General features: G+C 47.2%; 1 protein-coding gene across 3 annotated transcripts in view; it reads right to left on the bottom strand.

The window, feature by feature from the left end:
* LOC132891080 (anoctamin-1) overlaps positions 1–21,582 on the bottom strand; it is a 213,908-nt gene that overhangs the window by 110,904 nt on the left and 81,422 nt on the right. For 2 of the 3 annotated variants that reach the window (XM_060928564.1, XM_060928565.1), the window contains exon 3: positions 4,782–5,072. In XM_060928564.1, the coding sequence (XP_060784547.1) occupies positions 4,782–5,072 (291 nt within the window). Of the gene's footprint in view, positions 1–4,781; positions 5,073–9,585; positions 9,697–21,582 lie in introns of those variants that run through there. The other variant, XM_060928566.1, reaches the window with a different exon arrangement.

Below are 21,582 nucleotides of genomic sequence, written 5' to 3'. Positions count from 1 at the left end.
TCAGGTGCACAGATGGGGCGACGCACGTCAAATTTACCACCTCAGTCTCCTGAAACCATTGATAGAGGAGGTTCCTGTGGCTCTGGTGACAGTAGTTTCTAGGAGGGCAGAGCTGGGACTGTCCAAAAAGTACAACCAATTCACCCCAGTCCCTTGTGGAGACCACCTCTCACCGTCACAGAGAGAACAGGTTATCAGGTTGCGGGAGGAATTCTGCAATGTGTTTTTGGCCTAGGGTTAGAAAACACTAACCCTAACCCTTCCTGGTCGCACTAACCTTATAGAGTACCACATTGAGACTTTCCCAGGGGTGGTGGTGTGCAGCCACTCGTATCAGCCCCCTGAACACAATGTGTTTTGGGATGAACTGAAGGCCAATGCTCCCCATGGGGGTAATTGAGGAGTTGCACAGTGACTGAAGCAGCCTGGTGGTCTTAGTTCCCAATACCAATGGGATGGAATGGTTCTGTGTTAAGCCTCACTCACAACCCGCCGTAAGTGTTTTGGACATGCACGGGTCACACAGTTCGTTAGCTCGCAGCCATGCCGCAGGGTCGCGGTGAACCCGGGAGAAAGTTTAGGGGAGGAGTACGGGCAAAGTCCTTGTCAAGTACAGGTTGCACACCTGACTTCCTCGAGGCGTGGGAAAAATTGCACCGTTAGCCTGTGGAAAGCGTATATCTGACGCACATGATCAGTGCATGTTCAGTGAGTGTAGTGTGTGTGAGACTTGCATTTTACTCATTTCCTGCACTACGAGTTTGGGCCGCACTTGTGAAGCATGTGTGACGCATGTGATTAGCATGTTACAATCACTCAGCTTGCATGTGATGCAAGCCAGGAGTGGGTATAACACCAGCGTGTCTGCAGCATTCTGCATCTGTCTTTCGACTGAAGAACATTGGATATTTTGTGGGAAAAATTTAAAATTTTTCAGTTTAAGGTTTAGAAAATGGACCCAATAAGAAGCAAGCAAAAGTGAAGTAACCCAGCCTGAAACAGCAGAGGGGAGGAGGAGGAAGAATTTGATGATGATGGTAGCAGCACCAGCAAGCCCTGCATGGACAGGGAGAAGTATGCCTTCGAGCTGGCAGAAGGCACAGCAGCCTGCCAGAGGTATTTTCACAGGTAAATACACATGCTTTAAACATTCATTTCAGTATCTATATGCTTATGTAATTAATATTATATATGCTGATTTTCATGTACGTTTCAACTAACGATGCCCAGAAGTGAGGACATTGCAATCCCATCATCGCTGTCAGGCCATTATGCCATGCTCGGTGATAAGAACAAGGACATCCCAGCACCCCGTCCCACCACTCAGCAGGAGTAGAAGCAGGACAGCAGCTTGGAGTCAGAGTCAAAGTGTATTTCAGTACTCAAACTGTTGGGCTATTTGGTTGGGATTTTTTTTACAATGTAATAAAATGCGTTATTCCCTTATACTCATGTTTTATTATTTGACGTTTGCATGGTAAATTAACATATACTCAAATAAAAACAGCAAATGAGGTGGTCTTCTTCCCTTCTACAATGCTAAACACTACATGATCGGTTCCTTTATTCCTCCCCAATATATATATATACACACACCCAGAGTCTTGCCCCTCGTGTCACGTGCAGGTCGCATGCGCTGCGTGCAGGTGGCGTGCGCTGCGTGCACACCAAACATAGGGGTAGAAAGTGAGATGTACTTCTGTCTTGTGGGCCACACAAATGATAAGTGTGGAACACTTGTGTAGTATTTCTGAGGCACGTCACTCGTACAATGACCATGCATCACTCATGCATTTTACTGTCATCGCAAAAAGCCCCTACTAGCCATGCTACTGACTTGGTTCAGGTGTACAAAAGGAGTACGGGTCCCGTACTTAGTGTATGCGTTCTTGATTTGTCGCAAGACCCGTAGAATTTGCATGTGTAGGACCAAAAGTCTCCAAGGGCAGTCTGCAACCTTCTACGCTGCTGAACATATGCAAGTGTCACGCAAGTCTCAAGCACGGTTTTTTACCATAGACCGCCCATAGCAGCACGTACGGCAGGTTGTGAGTGAGGCTTTAACTATAGAAAAGTCAACATGGTGTCTAAATTTTATGCATATCCGATACCTCACACTGATGAACTGCTCGATTGGTTAGATGTGGCTCACTTTTATTCAACACTGAATTTGACAAAGGGATATGGGAAGATCCCCTTGACTCCATTATCCCATGACAAAATGGCCTTTTCCACTCCATTTGGGTCACGCCCATTTGTCACCCTTCCATTTGGGTTGTTTGGGGCCCTAGCGATGTTTCAGCGTCTCATGGACAGAATCCTGCATCCTCACAGTGTGTATGCTGCTGCCTATTTAGATGACATCATTATTTATAATATTGACTGGCATCAGCATCTACAACACCTAAGGGCTGTCCTGAGGTCACTGAGGCATGCAGGACTCACAGCAAACTTGAAGTGTGCAACTGGATGGGTGGAAGTACAGTATCTGGGCTTTCACTTGGTTCATGGGCAGGCATGCCCTCAAATTGATAAGACTACAGTGATTGCAGCCTGCCCGAGCCCTAAGACCAAAAAGGGGTAAGGCAGTTCCTGGGGCTGGCTGGCTATAATATGTGGTTCGTCCTTAATTTTATGGATGTCACCAGTCTGATGACTGACCTCACTAAAAAGGAAGCACCAGATCTGGTCCAGTAGATGAAGCCATGTAAATGGGCACTTGCTCAGGTTAAAGTGGTTTTGTGCAAGGGCCCACTGTTGCATTCACCTGACTTTTCTCTCCCTTTTGTTTTACAGACCAACTTGTCAGACAGAGGGCTGGGGGAAGTTTTGTCCCAGTTGGTGGAGGGGGAGGAGCGCCCAGTGCTGTACATCAGCCACAAGCTCTCAATGAGAGAGAGTAAGTACCGTACAACACCCAAGAGAAGGAGTGCCTGGCCATCAAGTGGGTGGTCCTCACTCTCTGGTATTACCTGCCAGGATGCCCTTTCACCCTCTGTTCTGACCATGCCCTACTCTAGTGGCTCCACTGCCTGAAGGACGCCAACACAGAACATTCTTTGGTATCTAACTCTTCAGCCCTTCAAGTTTGAGGTGGTCCACAGGCCAGGGACACAGATGGTGGTGGCAGATTACCTGTCCCACTGGGGGGTGGGGGGAGTCAGCTGCAGGCCACACAGCTCCCCAGCTTGAGTTGGGCGGTGGGGGTATGTGGCAGCAAGAACGTGGTCAAGCGTTGGCTGTGAAGAGTGAGGAGTCAGGTTGAACTAGCAGGTAACATGTTGTGAGTTACACCTGGGTTTAATTACTGGCTGTCTATTAATCTGTCTCTGTGTATCTTCCAGATAGCCAGTAATCAGAGAGAGAGAGAGAGAGAGAGAGAGAGAGAGCTGTGTTACCCAGCACCGTGTGTGCATGTGTGTAAATAAAAGAAGCTAAAGTCACTGAAATGTGAAATTAGAAAGGAAAAATAAAATGCACTTGTACTGTGAAGCCCGTCTCCCCACTCCTCATTGCCCGAAAGTAGAAAATTTGTACACCCCTCTTTACTATCTCACTGACTTTAGGTGGATGTTCTCCTCGAGGCAGAGTCACGCTTCTGTCACATTCTTTACATTATTTAATAATAGATGTAATGTCGCTCTGCAGGAGGAACAGAGTTTGGGATTTCTTAACCAAAGCCTGACTGATACTTTTCCAGAACTTTGTCCCAGACTTGTTTTGATCGCTCCTTGTTCTTCATGATGCTGTGTGTTTCAGTTCTCTAACACACTCTGGGTTCCTCCAGGAACAGGAGAATTTATACTGAGATCATGTGACACTTTAATTCCACACAGCTCCACTCCATTCTCCTCATCATCTCACTTCTGATGGAAACTGAACCGCAACTACTTCAGGGTGGGTATTTTTACACTCAACTTTTATATTTTATATACAAATAGTTTTGTAAACTTGATTTTCTTTCACTTCCAACACAGATTTTTTTGTAGATTCATGACATATGATCCTGATTAAATCCAGACAGTGGACATGTTTAAGGGGTCAGAATATTTATGCAAGGAACTATAATAAGATCAATAAAATAAAAATAATCTCTCAGGTTATTTTCAAATTGTAGCTAAACACATTTCATCTTTTCAGCTGAGTGAGTGAGCAATGTCTACAGATTCATAGCTGCCGACAAAATATTACCAAAGTGAGGGAAACAGATTTATAGAATTAAATCTAACGTTATTATAATAAAACAAAAGTTTGATTAAACAGTTTGTTTTTATCTCCTGCTGTGAATCTGAGCTGATATTTTCAGTAACTCGTCATTACATGACAGATATTTGTGATTTACTGCTTGTTTTTTTTTACAGGAATAGCACGAAACATTCAAATGACATCACATCCTGTCAGAGCTTCTTTTACACTATTGATTGTAAAATTATCAGAATTAATTTTTTATATATAACTTAGTAAAAGTGATCTAATGTCATCATTTCAACCAATAGCAGCTTGAAATAAGACAAACATACTGAAAGAAGCAAATATGATAAATTAGGTGTGCCAAAACCTTTTGGTGCATTCAGGCCTCATTTTGTTGCTGATAAACATCTGCGGGCCAAACCGGCAAATAAGTAGAGGTCAAAGGTCACTTATATTCTTCGCTGGAAAGTTGTTTTTTTTTTAGCTTCATGTTCAAGGTTGAAAACACAAAAGATCTTTTGTACAACTTTACTGCATGAGCTGAGCTCAGTGAAACGTGCGCGCGCGCACACACACACACACACACTCACGTCCTCATTCCTCTCCAGCTCGAGCCCCATCTCCCGCAGATTGGTCTCGAACTCCTCACGCCGTAAGTGCTTGTCGTCATCATGGTGATCACTGACACCCGGTTCAGGGTTGCGTGCCCGGCGCAGGCTGCGCGTGAACGCGTTGTCTGTGAAACGGGATGAGTGGCGGCGTGAACTGCTCGGCTTTTTGATCTGGTAGGTGAGGACATAATCAACACGCCGCTCTCCATCTTGGAAGTACAGACCAAAACTACAGCGTGAGCTTTCATCCGGAGTCAGAGAATTCAGAAACTGCAGAGATAGAACAGGCACAGACATCAGAGTGTGAGTGTGTGCGTGTGAGAGCGAGAGAGAGATGTTTCTACTTCACATTTTATGATGGTTAGAATTATAACTACAATCATTGTTCTCATCTGTTCCTTATCAGTAGCTCGACCTTCATTGACCTTGTCAGTGTCAAGTTTGTTAATTAATCACAGGATCACCTAATCTGATTTAAGTGCAGTGACATGAAGCTGAAAATGAGACGACAGGGTTTAGAGCTTTATAATGATACATTCTATATACTGTAAATCTGTTTTTTTCTTCACTCAGAATCTGAATAAATTCACAACATGGTGCAATAAAATCAGTTTTCTTTGATCAGAAAAATACAATGCGTGTTTATACAATAAATATTCAATATTTTAATAATAATTTTCTTTCCTAAACTAAATTGGTTTAATAATTGCAATAAATAAATGTGTTGAACAGCTCAGTGAAGAGCAGATAAGAGAACGATATCGAGTGACGGGTGGAATTCAGTTCAGTTTAGTTTAATTCAGTTTAGTTTAATTCAGTTTAGTTGCACTCTGTGTTCCAGTTCAGTTTTACACCACAGTTTGACTATCAGCTGGAAAAACAGAATCGGTGAGGAGCGGGTCAAAGATCCCACAAATCTGCTGTTACAGAAACAGAAACACACGCACAATTAAAATCCTAAATTAATAAACCATTCCTGAACACATGCAGATCATGTGACTGTAAGGAGTTGGATCACAGCTGACACATCACACACAAACATCGCTGTCTTAAAAAAAAAAAAAAAAATCTTGGTTTAAGATTTAAAAAATTGACCCTTAACTTTTCTTTCCTCTTTAATCTCTGATTCATGTAGAAGACTGTCATGTGACTTATCTCATCTCATCTCATTATCTCTAGCTGCTTTATCCTGTTCTACAGGGTCGCAGGCGAGCTGGAGCCTATCCCAGCTGACTACGGGCGAAAGGCGGGGTTCACCCTGGACAAGTCGCCAGGTCATCACAGGGCTGACACACAGACACAGACAACCATTCACACTCACATTCACACCTACGGTCAATTTAGAGTCACCAGTTAACCTAACCTGCATGTCTTTGGACTGTGGGGGAAACCGGAGCACCCGGAGGAAACCCACGCGGACACGGGGAGAACATGCAAACTCCACACAGAAAGGCCCTCGCCGGCCACGGGGCTCGAACCCAGGACCTTCTTGCTGTGAGGCGACAGCGCTAACCACTACACCACCGTGCCGCCCTCATGTGACTTATGACACCCAAAAAGTCATAGTTTATCTGGTTAGCTCAGCTAAAAGAGGAGTGATTCTGCTTTTGAGTCCTCCTCAGAACTTATTAATTCATAAGTTTTAAGCAGTAAATACCCTGGCTCTCATTTATCGATCCAGAACAGAAACCAGAGGAGATCTGAGTGCAGAAATCATCATACAGCAGGGTTCACAGCGTATGAATGATTGGACATTGATAAGTGTGGCAGCTGAAAACCATCATCATTTAAATAATCATACTCCTAAATACTCTCAATTTAGGGGCCACGCCCCCAGACATGGAGATGCATAATATAGCCAAGAAAAGAAACTTCTCCACCCTCGAAATAGAAGCTCTGATGTCACAACTCTCACTGAACAAATTATTTCTATTTGGCAGCCTGAAAAGTAGCATCATAGGAAATCAGAATAATCCTGTATGTAAAGAAATCACTGCTGTGGTCAACAGCGTTGTCATCGACAAATGAACTTCAGCTGATGTTTGAATATTTTATTTATACATCCGTGTTATGTACATCCTATATACTGTATAAAATATACACAAAATATAAGAGCTTATATCACAAATATTTACATGGACTTGAAGAAAGATGGTCAGATCTTAAACTTGCCACCAAAATCTTCACACTTTCTTTACTTGCTCATTTTTATCTCATTCAGAGCCAGACACCAGTGGGGTTCATCCCTCAGCTAGATAAATTTGCCTGGAGCCCCACAGAGCCAGAAACCACGAGCTGAGAGTGAGTGAGTGCGTGTCCTCCACCCCCTGTGCTGACCCACCACCACCCTGGATGCCTTAGGAGACAACAGCGACTTGTCACTCTCCATAAAAAAAATCCCTGTGGTCCCGAAAAACCCTGTTGCCTCTTACGGACATGTAGAGGTCTTCTAACAGAGCCAGATGTGCCATTGTCAAGGTTTTGATGACTGAATAAGTATCACCCTGCAAATTGGTTAGCCTACCCACAGCTTTCAACTGTTTTAATTTTATTTGTAACTTCGTCACCAGTAGCCTCACAAGTAGGCTCTTGAAATGAAAGAGAAATTAATCTTACACACAAAACAGGTTAACTCCATTAAAGCTCGACGGCCTTTCAATTTCATAAAATCAGTGAAATTTAGTTCCCTCTGAAATGTGGTGATTGTCATATCTGTTTATTTCTGTAATATCTCACAAAATATCAGGCCATTCTGTGGCTGGGAAGTTATTTAATTTGAGGGGATTAAAGCAAATAATGTGCATGAAATCGCTCGCTTCGCGCAGTCAAGCAGACAGAGGAAGTCCGTGTGCGCATGCGCAGGTTTACCTTCTTCTTCTTCTTTTGGGTTTTACGGCAGCTGGCATCCACAGTGTTGCATTACTGCCATCTACAGGTTTCCCTTTGAGCGTGCACTGACAGTTCCATCATTCTGTCGCTAAACGAACAGCTGATCACACCGAGTTGCTCGCTGAGCGCCAATATTTATTAGTTTGGTCCTGCGTTTCCTTTCCTTCATATATAACATAACGTCTTTTCTTCTCACTTTCCGTTACTGTAGTCGCTCTTTCACATTTCATTCGGACACTCACGTTCTCCATTTTTCTCTCCTGTTTCAAATTTGTATCCCACAATGCCTTGTGCAAACAGGGAAAGCCCACCACGTGATGCATGACGTAGTATCTTGAATTGAGTCATGGTGAAGCAGGAAAAAATAACGGAGAGTTTAGGGCCACATGGCCCTAAATTCATTGTTTTATTTTTAAAAACCTAATAAAATTGGAAGTCTGTGATTTGAATTCAGTAGCTTTCGGTCCACTAAACAAAAATAATTGGCTGTCTTAAATTCTTTTTATGATCTACACTTGAAAAATCTGAAAGGCAGCCTACCTTTAATTGCAAACAATTTGAACCAAACTTAGCCTATGTTAGGGATATATGACACATTATCAGACTAAAGAACTCTTTCTTTCCCACTGTCATCAGACTTCTGAACAACTGACAGGAGTCTATAACCATGGACTACCTCCCTGTAAACTGTCCTTGACTGTTTACATTTGTTTGCACATTACTGCCCTTTTTTGCTGCTACATCCGATTATTGCCTTATTTTTGTATTATACTGCCTATTTTGCACTACATTTACCCTTATTTTGTACTATACTGGGTGTTTTTTTTGGCTTTTATTTTGCACTACATTGCCTTTAGTTTGTATTATTTCTTCTGCCTATTTGTTTATTTGTATTTGTAATTGGCATTCATGGTGGATAGCAAACTAAGAATTTCATTGTGCAAGAGGACATGTCCTTACTGTGCATATGACAAACACTTTGAACTTTGAATTTGAACATAGTCAATGTCCTCAAAATATGGGGCTTGTCATTTCCCTAATGACAACTACAACAAACACAAAGATCCATAAAACACTAATAATGGATAATGGAAACAAAGGCAGTGTACAACATACTCATTTTCATCGATTGTCACCACGTCAATTCACCCACCTTGACTTCCAACCGTAGCTTTCCCTCCTGTCACTCTCAATCACCAATTTTATATGATAAATGACTTTTCGGCACTTTAAATGTTTAAACTCCGTTGACTGTTTGGAAACAGGAAATGAATGGGAGGGACATGGATAAACATGTGCTTATCATTGTGAGATACAGGGACTGTAGGATTGGGTGATTGAGAATCTCTCCAAGTCAAAGGTGATGAAGATTAATGTGAGAACCTCATCTTGCAACAAGGCAATAAGTTGGAATAATCTTTTTCAAATTGAATCCCAGTGTTAATCCACAGCAAAGAGCAACATTTATGACAAACAACAAACAAGATCACGACACATCTTGACCACTTTCACTCAAACATCTTTTTCTTTAAAAGAGTAGAACAGTAAAACCTGAGGGACTACAGACAGTTTATACTTTTCTGAGAATTTTTCTACCTTCACTAAAATTGTTGAATAAACTCGATTGTCAAACCAACTGTCCCTAAAACCTGCTTGAAACCCTGTTTAGTGTAAATCTGTGTTTATCTGCAGTGTAAGTGCGACCCATCATGCTGGTCTTACGCAGGTGAATCACCAAAAAAGGAGGAATAAACAGCAGCTCTCCTGTTGGTTCCACAAGAGAGGAGCAATCTGCAACCGACAACTCAGGCAAAATGAATGGATTAGATATTTATCAGAGCCATCTAAATGTTCTGGCTGAAACATAAACCAGCACCATCAGCTTCACACTCACTTGAAATTTGCCATGAAAAATCACATCCTTTAAGAAATGTCTTGTCTTGGCAGCGTCAGCCATCTTCATTTCATCTCCTGCTATGAGATGCTCCAAGTCCACGTCCTGCTATTAACCCACTCTCTATTAACACACACACACACACACACACACACACACACACACACGGCATCGTACAGCATGTCTAAATTCTCTGCCTGCTACTTGAGAAGAGTAAGAAATGCCAGGAGCTAATATTAGACAAAACTATAAAGCTTAATGTTCAGATCTTCAAAGCACTCTTTCATTACCGCTAACACACACTCCAGCAAACACACACTCTCACAAATCAGTTTAAGCCCAAACACACGACCGGAACAAGTTCTCAAGAGATTTCTTTAGCAATTGGAGTAACAGGTTAACAGAGAAAGACAGGAAACACAGGCGAGTTTAAGCGGAACAGTGTGTTAGGATCATCTGTCACCATGAAGATACACAGAGTCCCATTCACTCACTAAACTTTTTATTCTCCTCACGTGCACTCGAGACGCTTGCATGCTGTCAGTTCAGCAGCATTTACAAAACAGAATACACACCCTCATAACAGTGCAAATTATCAATGATGGATTACTTTATGCAGATTTTCCCTGTTCCAGGGTTCACAAACAAACAAAATCAACACAGACATGCAGTTGTGCTCACAAGTTTACATACCCTGGAAGAATTTGCGAAATACTATATTGGCCATTTTTGGAAACAATGACTGAGCATGTAGAAATCTTTTCTGTTATTTTGGGACAGTGGTCAGGTGAAGGCATTTATCTTCACATAATTGTGTGCGCCCTTTTAAAACTATAATGATAACTGAAATCAACCCAATGGCCCTCATCAAAAGTTTACATACCTGTGAATGAATGAATGAATGAATGAATTTATTTTGAACATGTATAAAAAAATGTATGTAACTATTTGTACATACAAAAGAAAGAAAACGAGAAATTAAAAAAATAAAATAACAAAGAGCTAAGACATTACAAAACACCGCACATTGGTCAAAAAAGGAGTGGGAAGAAGTACAATACTTTTTTAATTTCCCACCCCTTTTTTAACTAGCCCGAAAACCTAAATACATTAATACACCTATATAAATAGGTGAACATTTGAGGTGACAGTGTATACGCACACAAATCAACACACACAGGTTTAAATGGCTATAAATGGTAAGTTTCCACACCTGTGACTTGTTTGTTTGTAATTAGTGTCTGTGTATAAAAAGTCAAGGAGTTCCTCAAAAGTTCAACAACCTTTTCTCACAGATCCTTTGACATGTCTTTTTCTTTCCCCAGGGTTCGGTATCCAGCGCAGGCAGTGCAGCCCGAGACGAAATGTTCAGGGCTCTCTCAAAAGCTAAGAAACTTATTGACTATGACTATCTTCTGTTGTTCTTCTGTGCCCGCTCTTTCAGTGAGATTGCATCCTCTATGCCCGCTCTCTCAGTGAAGTTGTGTCTTCTATGCCCGCTCTCTCAGCGAGATTGTGTCCTGTATGCCCGCTCTCTCAGCGAGATTGTGTCCTGTGTGCCTGCTCTCTCAGTAAGGTTGCGTACTCTATGCACACTCTCTAAGTGAAACTGTGTCCTCTATGCCTTCTCTCTCAGTGAGGTTGAGTCCTCTATGCCCGCTCTCTCAGTGAGGTTACATCTTCTATGCCCGCTTTCTCAGTGAGATTGTGTCCAGTATTCCCACTCTCTCAGTGATGTTGCGTCCTGTATGCCTGCTCTCTCAGTAAGGTTGCATCCTCTATGCACACTCTAGGTGAAATTCTGTCCTGTATGCCTTCTCTCTCAGTGAGGTTGAGTCCTCTATGCCCGCACTCTCAGTGAGGTTGCGTCTTCTATGCCTGCTCTCCCAGTGAGATTGTGTCCAGAATGCCTGCTCTCTCAGTGAGGTTGCGTCCTCTATTCTCCCTCTTAGTGAGATTGTGTCCTCTATGCCAGCTCTCTCAGTGAAGTTGAGTCCTCTGCGCCCGCCCTCTCAGTGAGGTTGAGTCCTCTGTGCCCGCCCTCTCAGTGAGGTTGCGTCTTCTATGCCTGCTCTGTCTGAGACTGTGTCCTCTATGCCCACTCTCTCAGTGAGGTTGAGTCCTCTATGCCCGCTCTCTCAGTGAGGTTGAGTCCTCTATGCCCACTCTCTGAGTGAGGTTGAGTCCTCTATGCCTGCTCTCTCAGTGAGGTTGAGTACTCTATGCCCGCTCTCTCAGTGACATTGCATCCTCTATGCCCGCTCTCTCAGTGAGGTTGAGTCCTCTATGGCAGCTCTCTCAGTGAGGTTGTGTCCTCTATGCTCGGTCTCTCAGTGAGGTTGAGTCCTCTATACCCGCTCTCTCAGTGAGGTTGAGTCCCCTATGCCTGCTCTCTCAGTGAGGTTGTGTCCTCTATGCCTGCTTTCTCAGTGAGATTGCATCCTCTATGCCCGCCTTCTCAGTGAGGTTGTGTCTGCTATTCCCACCCTCTCAGTGAGATTGCATCCTCTATGCCCGATTTCTCAGTGAGATTGAGTCCTCTATGCCCGCCTTCTCAGTGAGGTTGTGTCTGCTATGCCTGCTCTCTCAGTAAGGTTGCATCCTCTATGCACACTCTAGGTGAAATTGTGTCCTGTATGCCTTCTCTCTCAGTGAGGTTGAGTCCTCTATGCCCGCTCTCTCAGTGAGGTTGAATCCTCTATGCCCGCTCTCGGTGAGATGGAGTCCTCTATGACCGCTATTTCAGTGAGATTATGTCCTCTCTCTCAGTGAGATTGTGTTCTCTATGCCCGCTCTCTCAGAGGTTGAGTCCTCTATACCCGCTCTCTCAGTGAGGTTGAGTCCTCTATGCCCGCACTCTCAGTGAGGTTGCGTCTTCTATGCCTGCTCTCCCAGTGAGATTGTGTCCAGAATGCCCGCTCTCTCAGTGAGGTTGCGTCCTCTATTCTCCCTCTTAGTGAGATTGTGTCCTCTATGCCAGCTCTCTCAGTGAAGTTGCATCCTCTATGCACACTCTCTAAGTGAAACTATGTCCTCTATGCTCGCTCTCTGTGAGGTTGCATCTTTTATGCCCGCTCTCTGTGAGATTGTGTCCAGTATGCCTGCTGTCTCAGTGAGATTGCATCCTCTATGCCCGATTTCTCAGTGAGGTTGAGTCCTCCATGCCTGCTCTCTGTGAGGTTGTGTCATCTATGCCCACTCTCAGTGAGATTGTGTCCTCTATGCCCGATTTCTCAGTGAGATTTTGTCCTCGATACCAGCTCTCTCAGTGAGATTGCATCCTCTATGCCCGCTCTCAGTGAGGTTGAGTCCTCTATGCCCACTCTCTCAGTGAGACTGTGTTGTCTATGCACGCTTTCTCAGTGAGGTTGCGTCCTCTATGCCCACTCTCCATTTGCATCCTCTATGCCCGCTCTCAGTGAGATTGTCCTGTATGCCCACTCTCAGTGAGGTTGCATCCTCTATGCCTGCTCTGTCAGTGAGGTTGAGTCCTCTAGGCCCGCTCTCTCAGTGAGGTTGAGTCCCCTATGCTTGCTTTCTCAGTGAGGTTGCATCCTCTATGCCCGCTCTGAGATTTTGTCCTCTATGCCCGCTCTCTGTGAGGTTGTGTCCTCTATACCTGATCTCAGTGAGGTTGCATCCTCTATGCCCGCTCTGAGTGAGGTTGCGTCCTCTATGCCCTCTCTCAATGAGATTCCATACTCTATGCCCGCTCTCTCAGTAAGGTTGATTCCTCTATGCCCATTCATTCAGTGAGGTTGAGTACTTTATGCCCACTCTCTCATTGACATTACATCCTCTATGCCCACTCTCAATGAGGTTGAGTCCTCTATGCCTGCTCTCTGTGAGATTGAGTCCTCTATGCCCGCTCTGTGAGATGGTGTCCTCGATGCCCGCTCTCTCATTGAGGTTGAGTCCTCTAGGTCCGCTCTCTCAGTGAGGTTGAGTCCCCTATGCTTGCTTTCTCAGTGAGGTTGCATCCTCTATGCCCGCTCTGAGATTTTGTCCTCTATGCCCGTTCTCTGTGAGGTTGTGTCCTCGATACCTGATCTCAGTGAGGTTGCGTCCTCTATGCCCGCTCTCTGAGTGAGGTTGCATCCTCTATGCCCTCTCTCAATGAGATTCCATACTCTATGCCCGCTCTCTCAGTGAGGTTGAGTCCTCTATGCCCGCTTTCTCAGTGAGGTTGAGTCCCCTATGCTTGCTTTCTCAGTGAGGTTGCGTCCTCTATGCCCGCTCTGTGAGGTTGTATCCTCTATGCCTGCTTTCTGTGAGACTGTGTCCTCTATTCCCGATCTCTGTGAGGTTGAGTCCTCTATGCACGCTCTTTCAGTGAGGTTGCGTCCTCTATGCCCACTCTCTCAGTGAGGTTGCGTCCTCTATGCCTGCTCTGTGGGAGATTGTGGCCTCAATCCCCGTCTCTCAGTGAGGTTCTGTTCTCTATGCCCGCTGTTAGTGAGATTGTGTCCTCTATGCCCACTCTCTCAGTGAGGTTGAGTCCTCTATGCCCGCTCTCTCAGTGAGGTTGAGTCCCCTATGCTTGCTTTCTCAGTGAGGTTGCATCCTCTATGCCCGCTCTGTGAGGTTGTGTCCTCTATGCCTGCTTTCTGTGAGATTGTGTCCTCTATTCCCGATCCCTGTGAGGTTGAGTCCTCTATGCACGCTCTTTCAGTGAGGTTGCGTCCTCTATGCCCACTCTCTCAGTGAGGTTGAGTCCTCTATGCCCACTCTCTCAGTGAGGTTGCGTCCTCTATGCCTGCTCTGTGGGAGATTGTGGCCTCAATCCCCGTCTCTCAGTGAGGTTATGTTCTCTATGCCTGCTGTTAGTGAGATTGTGTCCTCTATGCCAACTCTCTCAGTGAGGTTGAGTCCTCTATGCCCGCTCTCTCAGTGAGGTTGAGTCCCCTATGCTTGCTTTCTCAGGGAGGTTGCATCCTCTATGCCCGCTCTGTGAGGTTGTGTCCTCTATGCCTGCTTTCTGTGAGATTGTGTCCTCTATTCCCGATCTCTGTGAGGTTGAGTCCTCTATGCACGCTCTTTCAGTGAGGTTGCGTCCTCTATGCCCACTCTCTCAGTGAGGTTGCGTCCTCTATGCCTGCTCTGTGGGAGTTTGTGGCCTCAATCCCCATCTCTCAGTGAGGTTCTGTTCTCTATGCCTGCTGTTAGTGAGATTGTGTCCTCTATGCCCACTCTCTCAGTGAGGTTGAGTCCTCTATGCCCGCTCCATCAGTGAGATTGTCCTGTATTCCCACTGTCTCAGTGAGGTTGCGTCCACTATGCCCGCTTTCTCAGTGAGATTGAGTCCTCTATGCCCAATCTCTGAGTGAGGTTGTGTCCTCTATGCCCCCTCTCTCAGTGAGATTGCATCCTCTATGCCCGCTGTCTCAGTGAGGTTGAGTCCTCTATGCCCACTCTCTCAGTGAGGTTGCATCCTCTATGCCTGCTCTGTGGGAGTTTGTGGCCTCAATCCCCATCTCTCAGTGAGGTTCTGTTCTCTATGCCTGCTGTTAGTGAGATTGTGTCCTCTATGCCCACTCTCTCACTGAGGTTGAGTCCTCTATGCCCGCTCTCTCTGTGAGGTTGAGTCCTCTATGCTCGCTCTCTCAGTGAGGTTGAGTCCCCATGCCCACTCTCTCATTGAGGTTGAGTCCCCTATGATTGCTTTCTCAGTGATGTTGAGTCCTCTATGCCTGCTCTCTCAGTGAGGTTGAGTCCTCTATGCCCGCTCTCTCAGTGAGGTTGAGTCCCCTATGCTTGCTTTCTCAGTGAGGTTGCATCCTCTATGCCCGCTCTGTGAGGTTGTGTCCTCTATGCCTGCTTTCTGTGAGATTGTGTCCTCTATTCCCGATCCCTGTGAGGTTGCGTCCTCTATGCACGCTCTTTCAGTGAGGTTGCGTCCTCTATGCCCACTCTCTCAGTGAGGTTGAGTCCTCTATGCCCACTCTCTCAGTGAGGTTGCGTCCTCTATGCCTGCTCTGTGGGAGATTGTGGCCTCAATCCCCGTCTCTCAGTGAGGTTATGTTCTCTATGCCCGCTGTTAGTGAGATTGTGTCCTCTATGCCCACTCTCTCAGTGAGGTTGAGTCCTCTATGCCCGCTCCATCAGTGAGATTGTCCTGTATTCCCACTGTCTCAGTGAGGTTGCGTCCACTATGCCTGCTTTCTCAGTGAGATTGAGTCCTCTATGCCCAATCTCTGAGTGAGGTTGTGTCCTCTATGCCCCCTCTCTCAGTGAGATTGCATCCTCTATGCCCGCTGTCTCAGTGAGGTTGAGTCCTCTATGCCCACTCTCTCAGTGAGGTTGCATCGTCTATGCCTGCTCTGTGGGAGTTTGTGGCCTCAATCCCCATCTCTCAGTGAGGTTCTGTTCTCTATGCCCGCTGTCAGTGAGATTGTGTCCTCTATGCCCACTCTCTCAGTGAGGTTGAGTCCTCTATGCCCGCTCCATCAGTGAGATTGTCCTGTATGCCCACTGTCTCAGTGAGATTGCGTCCTCTTTGCCCGCTGTCTCAGTGAGGTTGAGTCCTCTATGCCCGCTCACTCATTGAGGTAGAGTACTCTATGCCCACTCGCTCAGTGAGATTGTCCTGTATGCCTGCTCTCAGTGAGATTGCATCCTCTATGCCCGCTCTCTCACTGAGGTTGAGTCCTCTATGCCCGCTTTCTCACTGAGGTTGTGTCCTTTATGCCTGATTTCTCAGTGAGGTTGTGTCCTCTATGCCCGCTCTCTGTGAGGTTGAGTCCTCTATGCCTGCTCTGTGAGATTTTCTCCTCTATGCCTGCTCTCTCGGTGAGGTTGAGTCCTCTATCCCTGCTCTCTGTGAGATTCTCTCCTCTATGCCCGCTCTCTCGGTGAGATTCCGTCCTGCATGTCCGCTCTCTCACTGAGGTTGAGTCCTCTATGCCCGCTCTCTCTGTGAGGTTGAGTCCTCTATGCTCGCTCTCTCTGTGAGGTTGAGTCCTCTATGCTCGCTCTCTCAGTGAGGTTGAGTCCCCATGCCCGCTCTCTCAGTGAGGTTGAGTCCCCTATGCTTGCTTTCTCAGTGATGTTGAGTCCTCTATGCCTGCTCTCTCAGTGAGGTTGAGTGCTCTATGCCCGCTCTCTCAGTGAGGTTGAGTCCTCTATGCCCGCTCTCTCAGTGAGGTTGAGTCCTCTATGCCCGCTCTCTCAGTGAGATTGCATCCCCTATGCTTGCTTTCTCAGTGAGGTTGAGTCCTCTATGCCTGCTCTCTGTGAGAGTTTGTCTTCTATGCCCATGCTCTGTGATGTTGAGTCCTCTATGCCCTCTCTTTCAGTGAGGTTGAGTCCTCTATGCTCACTCTCTCAGTGAGGTTGAGTCCCCTATGCTTGCTTTCTCAGTGAGGTTGCATCCTCTATGCCTGCTCTCTGTGAGATTTTGTCCTCTATGCCCACTCTCTGTGATGTTGTTGAGTCTTCTATGCCCCCTCTTTCAGTGAGATTGTGACCTCTATGCCCACTCTCTCAGTGAGGTTGACTCCTCTCTGCCCGTTCTCTCAGTGAGGTTGCGTCCTCAATGCTCGCTCTCTGTAGGATTGTGTCCTCTATGCCCGCTCCCTCACTGAGATTGTCCTGTATGCCCGCTGTCTCAGTGAGGTTGCATCCTCTATTCCCGCACTCTCAGTGAGATTATGTCCTCTCTCTCACTGAGGTTGAGTCCTCCATGCCCACTCTCAGCGAGGTTGCGTCCTCTATGCCCGCTCCCTCAGTGAGATTGTCCTGTATGCCCGCTCCCTCAGTGAGGTTGAGTCCTCTATGCCTGCTCTCTCAGTGAGGTTGAGTCCTCTATGCCTGCTCTCTCAGTGAGGTTGAGTCCTCTATGCCCGCTCTCTCAGTGAGGTTGAGTCCTCTATGCCCGCTCTCTCAGTGAGGTTGAGTCCTCTATGCCCACTCTCTGTGAGGTTGTGTCCTCTATGCCCGCTCTCTCAGTGAGGTCGAGTACTCTATGCCCACTCGCTCAGTGAGATTGTCCTGTATGCCTGCTCTCAGTGAGACTGCATCCTCTATGCCCGCTCTCTCACTGAGGTTGAGTCCTCTATGCCCGCTTTCTCACTGAGGTTGTGTCCTTTATGCCTGATTTCTCACTGAGGTTGTGTCCTCTATGCCCGCTCTCTGTGAGGTTGAGTCCTCTATGCCTGCTCTGTGAGATTTTCTCCTCTATGCCTGCTCTCTCGGTGAGGTTGAGTCCTCTATCCCTGCTCTCTGTGAGATTCTCTCCTCTATGCCCGCTCTCTCGGTGAGATTCCGTCCTGTATGTCCGCTCTCTCACTGAGGTTGAGTCCTCTATGCCCGCTCTCTCTGTGAGGTTGAGTCCTCTATGCTCGCTCTCTCAGTGAGGTTGAGTCCCCATGCCCACTCTCTCATTGAGGTTGAGTCCCCTATGATTGCTTTCTCAGTGATGTTGAGTCCTCTATGCCTGCTCTCTCAGTGAGGTTGAGTCCTCTATGCCCGCTCTCTCAGTGAGGTTGAGTCCCCTATGCTTGCTTTCTCAGTGAGGTTGCATCCTCTATGCCCGCTCTGTGAGGTTGTGTCCTCTATGCCTGCTTTCTGTGAGATTGTGTCCTCTATTCCCGATCCCTGTGAGGTTGAGTCCTCTATGCACGCTCTTTCAGTGAGGTTGCGTCCTCTATGCCCACTCTCTCAGTGAGGTTGAGTCCTCTATGCCCACTCTCTCAGTGAGGTTGCGTCCTCTATGCCTGCTCTGTGGGAGATTGTGGCCTCAATCCCCGTCTCTCAGTGAGGTTATGTTCTCTATGCCCGCTGTTAGTGAGATTGTGTCCTCTATGCCCACTCTCTCAGTGAGGTTGAGTCCTCTATGCCCGCTCCATCAGTGAGATTGTCCTGTATTCCCACTGTCTCAGTGAGGTTGCGTCCACTATGCCTGCTTTCTCAGTGAGATTGAGTCCTCTATGCCCAATCTCTGAGTGAGGTTGTGTCCTCTATGCCCCCTCTCTCAGTGAGATTGCATCCTCTATGCCCGCTGTCTCAGTGAGGTTGAGTCCTCTATGCCCACTCTCTCAGTGAGGTTGCATCGTCTATGCCTGCTCTGTGGGAGTTTGTGGCCTCAATCCCCATCTCTCAGTGAGGTTCTGTTCTCTATGCCCGCTGTCAGTGAGATTGTGTCCTCTATGCCCACTCTCTCAGTGAGGTTGAGTCCTCTATGCCCGCTCCATCAGTGAGATTGTCCTGTATGCCCACTGTCTCAGTGAGATTGCGTCCTCTTTGCCCGCTGTCTCAGTGAGGTTGAGTCCTCTATGCCCGCTCACTCATTGAGGTAGAGTACTCTATGCCCACTCGCTCAGTGAGATTGTCCTGTATGCCTGCTCTCAGTGAGATTGCATCCTCTATGCCCGCTCTCTCACTGAGGTTGAGTCCTCTATGCCCGCTTTCTCACTGAGGTTGTGTCCTTTATGCCTGATTTCTCAGTGAGGTTGTGTCCTCTATGCCCGCTCTCTGTGAGGTTGAGTCCTCTATGCCTGCTCTGTGAGATTTTCTCCTCTATGCCTGCTCTCTCGGTGAGGTTGAGTCCTCTATCCCTGCTCTCTGTGAGATTCTCTCCTCTATGCCCGCTCTCTCGGTGAGATTCCGTCCTGTATGTCCGCTCTCTCACTGAGGTTGAGTCCTCTATGCCCGCTCTCTCTGTGAGATTGAGTCCTCTATGCTCGCTCTCTCAGTGAGGTTGAGTCCCCATGCCCGCTCTCTCAGTGAGGTTGAGTCCCCTATGCTTGCTTTCTCAGTGATGTTGAGTCCTCTATGCCTGCTCTCTCAGTGAGGTTGAGTGCTCTATGCCCGCTCTCTCAGTGAGGTTGAGTCCTCTATGCCCGCTCTCTCAGTGAGGTTGAGTCCTCTATGCCCGCTCTCTCAGTGAGATTGCATCCCCTATGCTTGCTTTCTCAGTGAGGTTGAGTCCTCTATGCCTGCTCTCTGTGAGAGTTTGTCTTCTATGCCCATGCTCTGTGATGTTGAGTCCTCTATGCCCTCTCTTTCAGTGAGGTTGAGTCCTCTATGCTCACTCTCTCAGTGAGGTTGAGTCCCCTATGCTTGCTTTCTCAGTGAGGTTGCATCCTCTATGCCTGCTCTCTGTGAGATTTTGTCCTCTATGCCCACTCTCTGTGATGTTGTTGAGTCTTCTATGCCCCCTCTTTCAGTGAGATTGTGACCTCTATGCCCACTCTCTCTCAGTGAGGTTGACTCCTCTCTGCCCGTTCTCTCAGTGAGGTTGCGTCCTCAATGCTCGCTCTCTGTAGGATTGTGTCCTCTATGCCCGCTCCCTCACTGAGATTGTCCTGTATGCCCGCTGTCTCAGTGAGGTTGCATCCTCTATTCCCGCACTCTCAGTGAGATTATGTCCTCTCTCTCACTGAGATTGTGTCCTCAATGCCCGCTCTGTGAGATTGTGTCATCTATGCCCACTCAGTGCGATTGTCCTTTATGCCCACTGTCTCAGTGAGGTTGAGTCCTCTATGCCCGCTCTCTCAGTGAGAATATGTTCTCTTTCTCACTGAGGTTGAGTCCTCCATGCCCACTCTCAGCGAGGTTGCGTCCTCTATGCCCGCTCCCTCAGTGAGATTGTCCTGTATGCCCGCTCCCTCAGTGAGGTTGAGTCCTCTATGCCTGCTCTCTCAGTGAGGTTGAGTCCTCTATGCCTGCTCTCTCAGTGAGGTTGAGTCCTCTATGCCCGCTCTCTCAGTGAGGTTGAGTCCTCTATGCCCGCTCTCTCAGTGAGGTTGAGTCCTCTATGCCCACTCTCTCAGTGAGGTTGAGTCCTCTATGCCCACTCTCTCAGTGAGGTTGAGTCCTCTATGCCCACTCTCTCAGTGAGGTTGAGTCCTCTATGCCCACTCTCTGTGAGGTTGTGTCCTCTATGCCCGCTCTCAGTGAGATTCCGTCCTCTATGCCTGCTCTGTCTGTGAGGTTGTGTCCTATATGCCCGCTCTGTGAGGTTGTGTCCTCTATGCCCACTCTCTGTGAGGTTGCGTCTTCTATGCCCACTCTCTCAGTGAGGTTGCGTCCTGTATGCCCACTCTCTCAGTGAGGTTGCGTCATCTATGCCTGCTCTGTCTGTGAGGTTGTGTCCTGTATGCCTGCTCTCTGTGAGGTTGCGTCATCTATGCCCGCTCTCTGTGAGGTTGCATCCTTTATGCCCGCTCTCAGTGAGGTTGCGTCCTTTATGCCTGCTCTTTCAGTGAGGTTGCATCTTCTATGCCCGCTCTTCCAGTAAGGTTGAGTCCTCCATGCCCGCTCTCTGTGATTATGTCTTCTCTCTCACTGAGATTATGCCTGCTCTCTCAGTGAGGTTGATTCCTCTATGCCCACTCTCTCAGTGAGGTTGTGTCCTGTATGCCCACTCTCTGTGAGATTGAGTCCTCTATGCCTGCTCTGTCTGTGAGGTTGCATCCTCTATGCCCGCTCTCTCAGTGAGGTTGCTTCCTCTATGCCCGCTCTCTGTGAGGTTGTGTCCCCTATGCCTGCCCTCTGTGAGGTTGTGTCTTCTATGGCCACTCTCTCTGAGATTGTGTCCTGTATGCCCGCTGTCTGTGAAATTGTCCTTTCTGCCCGCTCTCTATGAGGTTGCATCTTCTATGCCCGCTCTGTCAGATTCTGTCGTCTATGCCCGCTCTCTCAGTGAGATTGTGTCCTCTATGCCCGCTCTCTTGGACTAAAATTATCCATACACACGTTATATTCAGGGCGGCACGGTGGTGTAGTGGTTAGCGCTGTCGCCTCACAGCAAGAAGGTCCGGGTTCGAGCCCCGTGGCTGGCGAGGGCCTTTCTGTGCGGAGTTTGCATGTTCTCCCCGTGTCCGCGTGGGTTTCCTCCGGGTACTCCGGTTTCCCCCACAGTCCAAAGACATGCAGGTTAGGTTAACTGGTGACTCTAAATTGAGCGTAGGTGTGAATGTGAGTGTGATGTCAGCCCTGTGATGACCTGGCGACTTGTCCAGGGTGTACCCCGCCTTTCGCCCATAGTCAGCTGGG

The sequence above is a fragment of the Neoarius graeffei genome, chromosome 8 (assembly GCF_027579695.1).
Source record: "Neoarius graeffei isolate fNeoGra1 chromosome 8, fNeoGra1.pri, whole genome shotgun sequence".
Lineage (NCBI taxonomy): Eukaryota > Metazoa > Chordata > Actinopteri > Siluriformes > Ariidae > Neoarius > Neoarius graeffei.
This window is presented reverse-complemented; position numbering and strand designations above follow the sequence as displayed.